Genomic DNA, 13,928 nt, shown 5'->3' on the forward strand with positions numbered 1-13,928 from the left:
TAAAAAAAAGTAAAAAACTGCAGATCAAACCTACAAACGTTCCTGTAACGCTCTTCTATCAGCGAAGAAAGAAGCAACTCACGATTTTGCGAGCTGGTTACTCGGTCCAGTCCGACCCTATCGCCACGCAAGTTGGACGGGCGTCGCGCGAACACAGGTGGTTTTGGTTGATGGCCGGAAAAGCGCCCGGGGCGAAAGAGAGCGCGCGAGCCAAAGTGTCTCTCCGATTCGCCGATGCAGCAGCCGGTTCTTCCTGTCCCGTCCAAACAGATCCGCCGCACGACGAGACCAAGTGCGACCGCGACCACACGTAGCCCCGCAGTGCACTACCCCGGCAGCGGGCAGCGAATTTCCTTGTCTGAACTGCCGTGCTCTGCTGCCGAGACAAAGCATACTAGTATAGAAACCTGCATTATTGAGGGTGGACAGATCATCTGTCAGTGCCTGGGATCGAATGCTGGGAGGATGCAGGGCACCGCGCCGAGCAGCAGTGCCACCGTGACGCGTCCTGCTCTTACCGCTGTGAACGTGAACTGAACGGGAGGAAGGGCTCCAGGTGGGAGCTCCCCCGGATACGAGCGCGCCGCCCTCCTTGATCTCTGGTCGGCCTTCCTGGTTTTGTAATCCCCACAGTGCAGATCTAGCATAGGCTTTCTCAGTTTTCTTTGTTGCTTGCGAGACCTAGGTGCGACGCAAATGGCAGCTGCACTTACACTATTTGTCTGCGTCTGATGCGGTTTTTCAAAGTAGTGATGTGTGCACGGCACAAGAGGAATTCGTATGCCCAAACAGCTGCTGGCGATGCAAGCGAAGCCCGTGGATTGAGCGGTTTGAGCCGCCTATAGCCTCAACTGTATTTTGAAGTCATGTTTGACAATCATGAAACTATACCAAAAAAAAAGATATGTTACCAAAAATAAAGAAAGAGAAAAAAAAAATACTGACCGGTTGTTGAGATATCTCGTGGCCGTACGCCAGTACCAAAGTTTGAAAACAGTTTAATCCAGAGAAGCATTCCTCTTTGACGATATAGCCCACGGTACGCCGGTATGATCGTTCGCTTATCTACGAAGCTAAGGCAACACGTTACTACTTTACTTATATTTTTCAAGCGGAGAGAAAACTAAAGCAACCTATCGGCTATGGCCTGTATCATCCCCTCTTATCACGGTGGTTGGTGGAAACAATGGCAGTGATGGGCCTCACCTTGCTAACAGCAAACCTATTACACTTTGCATTACATTATTGCTGATCTAAGATTCCAAGGACGTTTCCATAAAAAAAAGATTCCGAGGACGCCGTTTGTTTATCTCAGTTAGTGGTGGATTAGCAGGGACATGCATGATGGCCCGAAAATACTCGACCATGTCACTTGGATTGGATGGCGACGTCTTCCATTCCATTCCAAACATACAAAGGTGGTGTGCGCTCAGCAAGACACAGACATGTGTCACGTCAAGAAAAGATGGTTTCGAATTTGCTAGAGACCTCTGTCACTTGCCAGTATTTTTCTAATGAATAATGATGTCTTCTGTGTTCTCGCTTGTTCTTTGTGTTTTTTTATGGAGATGATAAGAATCATGGACCTTGTTAATAATACGCATGTCATCTCAAGTTGAGCGAGAATTGTTAGTCCATGGGTGGTGCCTCTACGTGGTTGGATCGTACATCGTGGGACCGGGTATAAATCGTTAGTCGTTTCAATTATCATGCTAAAAAAGACTAAAAAACTTTTTTGATGAGCAAAATAAGATTTGATGGTCCTTGTTAGACCTTTTCACCGTCCAATCAGGATTGAGAAAAGTACTGTGAGTGAGCTCATCACCCCCATGTAGTTAGTACACCAGGAGTATTATTTTAAGCGCATAATTGAGCGCATTATGCCTGCCGGGGGTTGAAGAATCGATCTCGCTCTATCCATGATCCACCTAGGTGTCTAATCCAGTGGTTGGAGGCTTGCTTTTTACTAGCTGTCAAGCAGAGGAAAATCATGCATGCCTCCACTGGTGGTGCAAGGAAACAAGCACTACTGGCCCTAACAGTAATTTATCATGATTGACAGAGAGAAAAAAAGGGAAGAACGTTGATAATATGACTGTTCTCCTGGCTGGTTTAAAAACAGTATAATAGCGTGCAAATGGCAATATAGTGATGTAGTCAATGCGCTAGCTAAACATACCAATACCATACGCGTAATGATCCGAGGAGCTGAAAAGGTCTCGACTGCAAGCTGAATTGCTTATACACTTGTTCAGTTCTTGGGCAGAACGGTGGATCTATGGGAGGCGCACCATTGGGTTCAGTGAGCAAAAATATGCATTGCTTGTGCTCCACTAAAGACGAGTGCTCACCACGTTGCCGAGATGTAAATTACTCGGTCACAGGCTTACAGCTCGTGCTGTTGTCCAAGACTAGGGGCGGCAGTGACCAGCAGGAGAAAACGGGGGCAGAGAGCCTGTCCATTCGGAATTGGCGCCTTGCTCTTGTTCAGACTTCAGAGCGGCGTGTCTCGAGATTCTTGGCTCGGCGCAAGTGGACGGCACGCTGCTCTCACTCTCACATCGCACGGACAGCGAGGGCCGCCGCTTCCAACGTGTCGACCTGCCAACGATCAGGCAACCGATCCGCTCTCCTCTCCGTCGAGTCCCACAACACACAGGCACAGGTCGCACCAGCGCGCGCAGATTTTACCGCGAAAGAGAGAATCACCCGTGCGCGCGTGCGTCCAAACCAACGTGCTCGCCGAAGGCCGAGCAATTTCTCCACGGCGGGGATGGATGTTGGCCGGAGAACGAGACGCGCCGCGCCGCGTCGTCCACTCGTGCACGACCGGAATAGTTTCTCTTTCTCCAAGCCATGCCCTGTGACCGCGACCTCGGCACGAGGCGCAGAGAGGACACCGCAGGCGCAGTGCGCGGCCCGCGCCTGTTCTTTTCTTCCTTTTCCTCGGCCTCGCTGAACTTTCGCCACGCGCGGGCGCGCTGTTGGCGAGGGACAGCGTTGGCGAGGGACAGCAGGGTATAGTAATCTAGCTGCATTATTGGTGGTGGTCTGGTGGCGGGGGTTGTCAGTGCCCCCTGCCTGCGCGAGGAGAGGGCGCGCAGGAGGCACCGAGCCGGGAGAAGTGCGAGCGTGATGGGTCCTATTGCATGGAAGCTTCAGAACAGAAGCGAGCTCCCCCGGATACGAGCGGGGGGCGCCGTGATCTGGCCCTCGTTTTCTGCTCTTCCTTCGGTGCAGATCTGGTGGTATACGCTGGTGATAGGTTTCCTCAGTTGCAAATGGCAGCTGCACTTGCGATTTGCGTGCATTTGGAGCAGTTTCAGAGCACTGGTCCGTGCACGAAAGAATACTGTACGTTTTGTTTCGAACAACGACAACTACTGATGTGTGTGCCACTGCCATGATGCTTTCAGATGTCGTGTGCTCGTTTGATGCGAGCAGCATCACATTCCATGACCCGATCCTAGAGGCAGTCCTCTTTTTTTTTTGGTTAAAAGGAAATACCAATCAGGCTGCACAAGTAGCTTAATAGCTGCCACGCCCACAGACACTTGAGAGAACAAACGAGGTGTTAAAATGCCACACGATTTAGCGGAGAAAGCTGACACTGAAACGCACGTACCTCCAAATTGGAGACGAACGGCCAGGTCTTTTCTGCGATATCTCGCACTCTCTCTTTCGCTTTCTGTGCTCCTGCTTGTAGTTTTTTTAGCATGAATTATTGGGGCCTTGCGCAGTTGTGGCCATGGAGAGATTCTTTTGCACAGCACCTCCCATTTCCAGGGTGCAGTCCCGTGCTTTGCTTTGCTCCACTCTGCATCATTCAGGTGGTGCATCCAGAACAGCCTCTGGTACTTAGGCTCTACTAGCTAGGGTGCAATAATTGTGGTACTATAATCACTACCTTTGGATCTGATAGGGTTTGTGAGCCCCCAACTGTAGTCCTCTCATCGTCTGTTGTCGCCTTTCTTCCTTTTCTTCTAGATTAGAATACGAACTACTGCTCATTGATGTGAGAGGATTTCGGTATCTGATATGCTGGTACTACGGTTAACAGGAGGACTGTACGTATAGTACACCTAAGTTTCCTTGCAAGTTATTTTCAAGTGTTCTGAATTTATTATTACTCAAATTTTATAGTACTAGCTTCTGACAGCTTCAAGTAAAAACTATTTCAATGATGCGTACGGTAGTTTTTGCTATAAGAAAACCAGAAGAATATAACAGCACTGAAATGCACACAAAAACTATAATATCTTTTGCACAAACTTCAGTCAGGGTTAGCCTTTATCTTTTGTACAAGGAGTGCCCTAGCGTGCAAAAGCTCCAGAAATGATGGAGATCTGATGGAATCTCTGATGATATTTTATCAGGAAGGCTGGTGGCCACCTGTACAGTCATCCCTCTCCTGATATGATCTACTGAAATCCATGTAAACACGCCTTCAGTCATGCAGTATTTTGGGCCTTGTTTAGTCATCCAAAATTTCAACTTTGGCACTATGCAAAAAGAAGATTCCTCATCACATCAAACTTGCGGTACATGCATGGAGTACTAAATGTAGACGAAATTAAAAAACTAATTGCACAGTTTTGTTGTACTTTGCGAGACGAATCTCTTGAGCCTAATTAGTTAATGTTTGGACAATAATTCACAAATACAAACAAAACGTTGCAGTGTTGCTACAATATTTTTGGCACCCCGGGCAACTAAACAAGATCTTGGTAAAATTGCCGAGAAAATTCATGTAGTGGCTTAGCAAAAAAAAAAGTGGCAAGAGAAGAGTAAGTTGCACTCCTCTGGCTTGATGTGAGTTATTAGCCCAACACATCTGCTGGTCCTGAAAAGGCACAAAAGCAGCTGAGAATCGATATTCAATGGCCATGTTACACTTTCAATCTTTCAGATGAGAAAGCTGGGAACTTTCTGCTTTACCTTAGTTTAGCGGCACTTTGAGTCTTTGAGCGTGCGTGTCAATGGCACCAATTACGGATGGTTAGGTTCCCATCGCCGTCCCCAAAAGCTCTGCAGCCTCCTCTAGCCGTTTGACAGATCCATGACCACGATGAAACCTAGGCTTGTTTCTTTTGGTTTTGGACATGACCTCCAAACCAACGACAAACACGTGATTGATGCTAACACTAACAACAGGTCGATCGGTGGCGGCAGGCGGCAACAACTCGCGCGACGACGCGTCAAGTAGGCTGGTGCCTTCTTTTTCTTGTGAGAAGTAGATGAAGGACACGCCAATCGCCAAGTATGGAACCCCAGCCCGTTCTGAAACCATAAAGCGATCAGCTCTTTTTTTTCTGCATCAGCTGTTGTCGTAATTCAATTTCCAATACTAACATTTTTCATCTATCGATTCCGTGAAAATTAATTCGTGTAGATTAGCATCCAACCTGAAAGTTTCTGCATGGTTTTGCTTCGATTCAAAGCAAATGCTGCCTCATTACTGATGCCTGCAGTCATGACATTGTTTTACTTTGTGGCCACAAATTCTTGCATGATTGGAAAGATGAGCTTTTAACCGCATCTTTATTTAAGATATCCGCTTGTAAGTGGTTTACTACGTCTCGTGCATTGTAGCGCGCCCCATGGAACCTCTTGAGGTCAGGATCAAGCACGATCTTCACGAGCCAATCTGCCTCTTGGGGAGTCCTGAGTCCAGCACGTAGCAGACGACGCACGCAGTGCAGGAGCTGCCACCTCCATTTGAGCCTTCATCACTTGCCACGCAGGTAACTTGGGAAGTGACTCGCTTGAGCACAATTCCATTCCATCCACTTCATTCTGTCCATCGGCGCATCGTGTAGTGCAGAAACTTATGGTCTGTTCGGCTGGATTTATAAACCAGCTGAAAAGCTGAAACGACTGATTTGTTGTGAGAGAAAAACACTGTTCGATGGCTGATAAACCGGTTAATAAGCGAACAGGCTTCAGGCTCCGCACCGGATTATCCTGGGCTTGGCTCCTAAAAGCGTACTAATGGGCCAGTTCGGCCCATCGATCATGCTTCGATTAAACTTTTTTGCTTAAGTACGCGGTGTGGCCTGAATAATTCTTCGGTGAAAACATGCGCGCTCAGGTCGCGAGTCCTGGGGCCCTGGGCTTCCGATTGCGGGCCTAATGTTTTTGTCTTGTGGGCGACGGCCTTGCTGGGACTGTTGGAAAAGGTAGCCCATTACAAAACATGGGCTTGAGATCGCGTCTTCACTCCTTTTATCACTCTGTTGCCTTGGCGATCTCCTCAGCATTTTCGACTGCACCAGACATATAAGCAAGCAGGGTGCGATCGCAGCTGTGCACCATCGTTCTCAAAAGACAAACCGAAGCAATGTTCACGGCAATTCCCTAGTAGCAGCTAATAACAATGTGAAAAACAGATGCAACCTCAAGCTTAAACAACTGACGAAATGAAACGGAGCTCAACGAGAGAACACTGTAACACCGCATTCCAGTTCATCGGAGGCTACATACGCACGATTAACTTGCAACGAAAACTTTAACAAAACACGCTGTTCTGGTTCACCACAGCAGAGGGGCTTCAACTTGATGAAGCACATGCTAGTAAAAAAAACCTTAATGAAAAGCAACGGGATCACCGCGACATCCCCTGGGTCTCAGGTCCGATGATCACTCTCTCTCCCAGATCAGCGGCCTCCGGACTGGAGGCCGAAGAAGTCATAGAACGGCACCGCGAGCGCCTCGCTGTACGAGTCCGGGCTCTCCTCCAGGCTCTCGGACTCCCCCGAGAACGAAGCGGACGCCGTCGACGGCGCCGGCGCCATGGACGCACCACCGCCGGCGGCGCGCCCCTTGTCGGCCGGCAGCAGGAAGGTGGGCTGCAGAGGGAACAGCTGCAGCGTCTCGCGGCTGGGGCCAGCATCCACTGCTGCCGCCGGCGGGAAGTGCAGCACGTGCATCGGGGTGGTGCTCGCGTTGTTCCCCGCCGCGGCGGCATGGTACATGGCGCCGGCCGCCGGGTGGTGGCGGTGGTGGTGGTGGTTGTGCTGCGCCGCTGCTGGGATCATCTTGTCTTGCGCGACCTCCATCCTTGGGTACATGACTGACGCTGGCACCTGATGCTGGTGCTGCGGGTGGTAGTAGAGAGCATTCGCCGCGGGAGCCTGCGGCGCTGCTGGCATGTAGAATGGAGACCTGTACATCACTGCAGCAAGGAAGGACGCATTGATCCATTCGACAACTAGTGAGCAAACATGTTGATCGTTGCCATGTAAAAGAAATGACACGGCACGCAGCACGAAATCTGATCGCTACTGTAAAAATCTCGAGAAGAAAGAAGGAATTAATTGCTGCCATTTTAAAGCAATGCAGATATCCTATACGAAATCAATCGGGTACCACGAGCTTCTGACTGGACGAGTGAATGGAAACTAGCCTGCATATTTGCGAGGCAATTCATCAATGCTGTACAGGGCGAAGCGATGAACAGACTAGACGCAACCAAACGCAGTGACGCACAGATACACAATCATTTTTTTACGGGGAAACGTATGCTGGTCATTACGGGTTGACTGGCAGGCATTGATGGGATGGGGAAAGGGAGCAGCTAGGGAATGATGTGGAAGCCTGTGTCTGGCCGTTTCGGTGGCCGCTGCGCCTGCGTGCGCAGGCATGCCTTGAATTCCTTCAAACCTGGGGGCAAGCATGCACAGCACAGGGGACACGGGATTGAAAGGAGCTACAAAAGGGTAGCAGCAGCACCTACCATAGGCAGGCCGGCAACGTTAAATCGCGTGACCATGACTACGAGGGTTCGCTCTGCTCCACTGACGTGTCTCGCGAGGAGAGAAACAAGGGACACGCCCTACAGAGAAAAAGGCGAAACAAACAGGCGATCGAGGGAGCACCAGCGAGAAGCAGTGACAACGTGAGCGTATACAGCCACAGGACACAAGTCACACGCACGAATGTTGTGAGCACGGGAAAAGCAAGCGTGTGCATGCAACGCATGCACCATGGATCAGCACATGATAGAGTACTCGTGCCTAGAGTATACTAGAAGACAGCTATCGTGACTCGTGCTACGACCTTTTGTTTGCATCGTGTCCCTGTGTGCACGGGTGGGCCCACATAGGATCATGCACGTCAAATGTTGCCCAGTTGTCAATTGTCATGCGACCCGCGCACGCTCACGAAACCTTTGACAAGGAAAGAACCAGAATAAGACTGGTCTTAATTGGTATGAAGGAGTAGTAACGTACGCCACCACGTCAGCGTTGACCCCCCCCCCCCCCCCCCCCCCCCCGAAACTCGCGTGAAAGCCATGAATCGGGATGAAAAAGAAATGGGAAGCCTTTAATCCTATCCTGCTAAACTCGATCGATGCGTGTAAAAGCTAAGAAAAACTCAAAAACTTGCAGGCAGTAATCGAATCCATCGATCTACGGCGCGAGCTAGTAAAAAGGAAGCGTGGAGATGGGCATACAGTACGTACCATGCGTGCCACCGTTGCTGCTGCTGCATGCAGCAGCAGCAGCAGCGGGCGGCGCCGGGACGGGGAGGCGGCCGTGAGGGTACGGCAGCGGGCCGGGGGGTCTGACGAGCATGGGCAGCGGCGGGGGGCGGCGGAGGAGCCTGGTGAAGTAGGCGAAGCTGTCCTGCTTCTGCTTCTGGCGCTGGCGGGCCTTGTGGTTCTGGAACCAGTAGAAGACGTTCTTGCCCTCGATGTGGCCGTGCTCGCGCAGCCTGGCCGTGATCTGCTTGATCTGCTCGGCGCTGGGGGTGCGCAGGCCGTGCTCGTACAGCCCCTCCAGCGCGGCCAGCTGCTCCTTGGTCGGGTTCCACCGCGCGTTCGCCAGCGCCGCCGCCGCGGCCGAGGCCGGGGACAGCGGCGGCGAGAGCGGCGCGCCGCCGCTGCCGGAGCCCTCAAGGTCGATGACCCCGGCGCCGCCGTGCTGTGGCGCCGCCTCCATGGATCTCTCGCTCTCCCTCTCTAGTCTCTAGACCTGCCGGCTCTCGGGGAGGAGGGAGGGCGGTGTGTGTGTTCGGCTGCACTGCGTGGGGTGTGCGGGGTTTTAAAGCGTGCATGAGGCTGCGAGAGTGCGAGAGGGGGGGTGTGGCGGAGCAGGGAGCGCGTGCTCGTGCGCTGTAACGGCAGCCGCGTTTCGGTGTGAGCTGTCACCTTGCGGGTCAAAGCCGGTGGGGCCGGGGCGCGGCCGGGAGCTCTCTCGTGCGGCGGCACGCGCGCAGTGCCGCCGGTGCCGCCGTGTCGCGATAAGCACTGCCACAGCGGCGCGTCCGACGCACCGCTCCGGTCGTGGGCGGTGACGCACGCACGCAGCGGCCGGCCGCGCTAGCTCTCCGGTGCCGTGTGACGCTGGGACCGGCGGTGCACGGAAGCGTGCACGCCGCCGCGCGCGGCCAGCCACCAGCCGAGCGGAGCGTATACGTTTTCCTATAGCTTTCGAGTGGTAACCCTGCCAGTAAGGAGAGCGTGTAACGGTGCACGGAGCAAGCGTGGCCAGTGTCGAACTGTCGATCGGTTCCGAACAAACTTCCCATCGTGCTTGGGGGCTTGAGGCTCGACCTCGACGCGGGCACTGAAAACAATGGGGGCGGCCGGGGTGGCTGCGCAGGCAGGCAGGAGCTAGCTAGCGCATGCACGCCTTGGACGGGGAAGAAGGGGAGATGGCGAGGGGGCGTGCTCGATGCCTCGACGGCGACGCTCCGGGCGCCCGCCTCGGGAATGAAAGGAAATTCTTTGCTCGTGCCAGCGCCGGGCCTTTCGTTTCTTCGGGGATTTCGTGTGCCTGGCCACTTTTGGCAGTCGGTAGAAGTAGCTATAGCATCATCATGCACCAGTGCGCGTCAGTCGAACGCGATAAATTTGCTCGTCTAGCTTGCTGCTGGCGCTGTACAGTTTTTTGCTAAGTGCAGACTGGACTGAGTTGTTCCGTCGCATTCCTTTTTTTTTTTTACGGTAACGTAGGCTTTGCAGTGCAAGAGATGGAGATATGTACTTCAAACAAAGAAAGGAATGGACTTACCACGAGCACTAGCTGTTTCATAAAATTGCGAAGCTTACCGCGGACACTAGCTGTCCCTCCATCTCGCTATGTATGTCCAGTCCGTATGTACATCTGTTATGTGCTATAGATGAATAGATCAATTCTGAATCTACCTCGAAAAAAAAGGAGCAACCCAATTTTATGGTGGTCTATTGCCTCTATATATTGGTGGAGGCGTAAGTTCGAAAGCGAGTTAAAATCTCAATATATACATAGAAAACTTGGTCGCCAACTCCACTCGACATTCATAGCCACCCGCATGGTGCTAGGGTGCGTAAAGCTGTAAGGACATTCCGTACCTAGAAGATCCGGGGCTGAGTCGGGGCAAGCGGGTGGCCACCTAGGGCTCGGGTTCCGAAGGACCCCATGTGTACGCACTTAAAGAGTTATTGATTATAAAGTCTAATATAATAATAGCGCTATAAAAACTCAACTAGCAGTATGGCTGGTTACATTTTTATCCCTCGTATGTTTACTTGCGTCGCACGTTTTCTTGAAAAAGATCCCCCAACTTTTATCGACGCGGACACTACATTATCGGGTAACCGTTACACACTAAAATCAAAAATGAAAAGCATAGGTGGCAGCCTCGCCAAGCTACCAAAAAGGAAAACGGCTACATCGATCTATACGCCAAGAAGACGACCTGCAAAAGCCAACGACCTAAATAGAAATAACCGACATTAACGTTCACCAAAAAAGCAGAAAATGATTATCTTGCGAAGTTAACCTTTTTCTATCGCAGAAATATGTTCATCCACGCCACCACTTTTTTGGTCATCCAAGAGTTATGCCAAGAAAAAGACCTTCAAAAGCCAACTACCTAAACAGAAATAACCCACATCAAACGTTTACAAAAAGGCGAAAATGATTGTCTAGCGAAGTTAACCTTTTTTCTATCGTAGAAAGATGTTCATCCATACCACCACTTTTTTCGTCAACCATGAATTTGCAGTAACCCCCCCCCCCCCACCCACCCACCCACCCACAACACACCTCTCACTAGAATACTCAGTAAAAGATGATATTATGAACATAAATTTAGAAAATGATTTTGGGAGTTTATTCCATGCGCGATGAAAGATGATATTGTTCCACAAAGACCTCCAAACAGTGAAAGGGACTCTAGCCTAGTGGTAGTGCATCTGATTACCATCCAACAAGCTCAGGTTCAACTCTTCATGGGAGCGACATTAAAGTTGACACACTCAAAAAGAAGCCAGCTTTAAAAATGTCTTCAGGCTTATTTGAAGCAAGTTCAAAAGAAAATTGCCAAGATGCATGGGAAGAATATGTGATATATTTTTTTCCACCCGCAAATGATACAATTTACCTCACGTTTACAGTTCTTTCTCTTAAGTGCTATCCTTGTTTGTAGTCCAAAGCTTAGCAAGAGAAACACCTGAATCTTCATGCATTGTCATCCCATTCCTCCATTTTCTGCATCCTCTTGTTTGTCAATCCAGTAAAGGTCTTAAATTTGTTAGTATATTTGGTTTTTATAGTTGATATGACATATCCAACTTGAAAATTGTTCTACCCCCTACTCATTTAACAAATGTGGGCTTGAATTGCATCCCTGATGAGGACACAATCAAGGTGGACTTGTTAAGCTCCAAAAGGAGAGAGTATGCCGAGATCAACTCCAACAGGAGAGAGCACACAAACTTGTCAGAAAATATACTGGTAGAATTGTTTTTTTTATTGGGAAAAGAGAGAGACTTTCTATGACCCCTCCTCGTATGTTTTGTTAGTTGGTGGTGGAAAAATGAATTGCATTTTCCGCTGTTACACCATATCCATTCCCTGTCATAAAGATCCCCTACTCGTATCGATCATGTCTGCACGCTGCACGCATGGTAATCAGCTTACAAACAGTGAATGAAACAGAGAAGCAGGGATTCATATATCGGGACAGAACCAAGACGGCCGTGGCTTTAATCTCCGTAGGGGGCAGAGCTAGCTAGGAAGGCTGCCATAGGTAGGGATCGAAATGGCAAGGCACATTGGGAAATGGAGACACGCGCCAGAGTGTGGGAGTAAACGCGACTCCTCGCGTCGCATGGCATTGCATGCACTGTGTTTAATTTGCTGGGGACATGCATGCGAGCGCGAGGCAGACCAGACGGGTTCAGCAGGCGGATATTGAGAATCTCGCTTCCCGTTTCCCCGTAATCTGAGAGAGAAAGCGAGCGAGAGGGAGCTAGAGCTATAGAGTGAGGGGAGCCGAGAGGACGCCGCGCCATTGCCAATTTGCCATTACTCCTCACAAGCCGGGGGTGAGCTGCAAATTGGCGCTTGCCGCGTTGGGAAGTGCCACACTGCCATGGCGTGGGCGTGGCACTAGCCTTACCATAGAGCCGTAGAGGCTACACGGGGGCCTGCGCCAATCGCCTCCGGATGGCGAAAATTTCTGTGCGCAATGCATCGCATCGATCTGACGACAGAGGACATGGATTGTATTGACTTTTGCCCACGGTCACGGCAAAATCCTCGCAAAAAAGATTTGCTCATTTCAGGCGACAGGCGAGGAAGGATCGGATCGCGCTCGCCGATCCGAATTGAAAAACACCGGTGCGCTGCCTGCCTCCCTGCCTGCACCGGTTGGGAAACGCGACGCCGTTTGATTAGGCGGTGTGAGCAGGCTCACAGGGAACCTTACCGTAGAGCCGTAGTATGCACAGGCTCACAGGGAACCGTAAGATCCAAAGCCCGTGTGCTAGACGACGGACGCTGCAGGGGCGCGACATGGCATGAGGCGTCCGGGGGTCAACACCCTAAAATTCCGGACTTGCATGCAGCGAGCGCGATGGTGCGTGTGCCCGTGGCCAAAGAAACGGGCTCGATCAGATCAAACAACGCAGTGGAGGAACAGGGGACCTCTTGGGGCAGACATTCTGAATGGGTGAGAGGAGGGACACGAGAAGCGTAAGTACAACCAAGTTTTCAGGGTCCGTATTTTAATTTTTGACTTCATTGGCATCATCCAAAACCATTCTCCTAGAGACTAGAGAGTCTCAGTTTCACATCTCTCTCACCGTTCAAAATGTTCAAGGCAGTGCTCCAAATTTTTTTTTATCAAAATTGCCCTTTGTCCAAAATCAATATTGCAATTACCTTTTCATGCGGATCAAAATACCTGCACGTTTGTGAGAGCTTTTCATATTGGAATTGGCTCGGCGACCCTTACGTATATGTCAATACGGCAGATATAGGAATTTTGCGCGACGACCCGTATATGTTGTCTCAAGCAGAAAAATGAGCAGAAAAAAGGTTTGGCGGGAATGCTGATCGGCATACTACAGAAGGCTGGTCTATGCGCATTGGGCTGGAATTGATCCTGGCAAATGAAGCCTTTCTACAAAAGTTTGCGCAATTTGATCACTAACTGGGCTGATCATAGACCGGCTCATGTTGCTGAAAAGAATGAGGCCCGCGGACAAATAGGCCGCGAGCCTCCGAAAATTTCAAATCCGCATTCGAAATCGGGCTTTCCGCAGCGAGCAAAAAGATGGACCATATGCATGGCGCGCAAGCAGTAAAGAAAGAACAGAAATTCGCGTTGCTAGCTGCTAGCTAGCTATTCGATCGTTCATACGCTGTTTCCACCGGCCGGCGTCGATCAGCATTCAGCAAGACAACAGCAGCGTCGACCAGCAATGGAGTTGCAGGGGAAGAAGGGGAACCACAACATACGGGTACGAAAAATCGCTTACCACTAGTGAGCAAAACAATAACCCAAAGAACACCCGACAGCAATGGGCACATATGCAATCTGCTCGACACATCCATCTTGGTGCAGTGGTAATGCACAAGTGACAAGCTTTACCAAGAGGCATACCGTGTCATTGCAACCGGCTAATTGGTGCTTGTCATGCACAAGCAATAGAA

The 13,928-nt window shown here is 50.6% G+C and overlaps 1 protein-coding gene across 1 annotated transcript; it reads right to left on the bottom strand.

The window, feature by feature from the left end:
• Nucleotides 1-6,431: 6,431 nt before the first annotated feature.
• Nucleotides 6,432-8,985, bottom strand: LOC117859065 (WUSCHEL-related homeobox 5). The gene is made up of 3 exons (XM_072294030.1): nucleotides 8,440-8,985; nucleotides 7,369-7,405; nucleotides 6,432-7,280 (listed from the first exon to the last, which is right to left on the bottom strand). The coding sequence occupies exons 1-3, from the start codon at nucleotides 8,940-8,942 to the stop codon at nucleotides 6,657-6,659; spliced, it is 1,164 nt and encodes a 387-aa protein (XP_072150131.1). The 5' UTR covers nucleotides 8,943-8,985; the 3' UTR covers nucleotides 6,432-6,656.
• Between the last annotated feature and the right edge of the window lie 4,943 nt (nucleotides 8,986-13,928).

The sequence above is a fragment of the Setaria viridis genome, chromosome 5 (genome assembly GCF_005286985.2).
Source record: "Setaria viridis chromosome 5, Setaria_viridis_v4.0, whole genome shotgun sequence".
In the NCBI taxonomy this organism is placed as follows: Eukaryota; Viridiplantae; Streptophyta; class Magnoliopsida; order Poales; family Poaceae; genus Setaria; species Setaria viridis.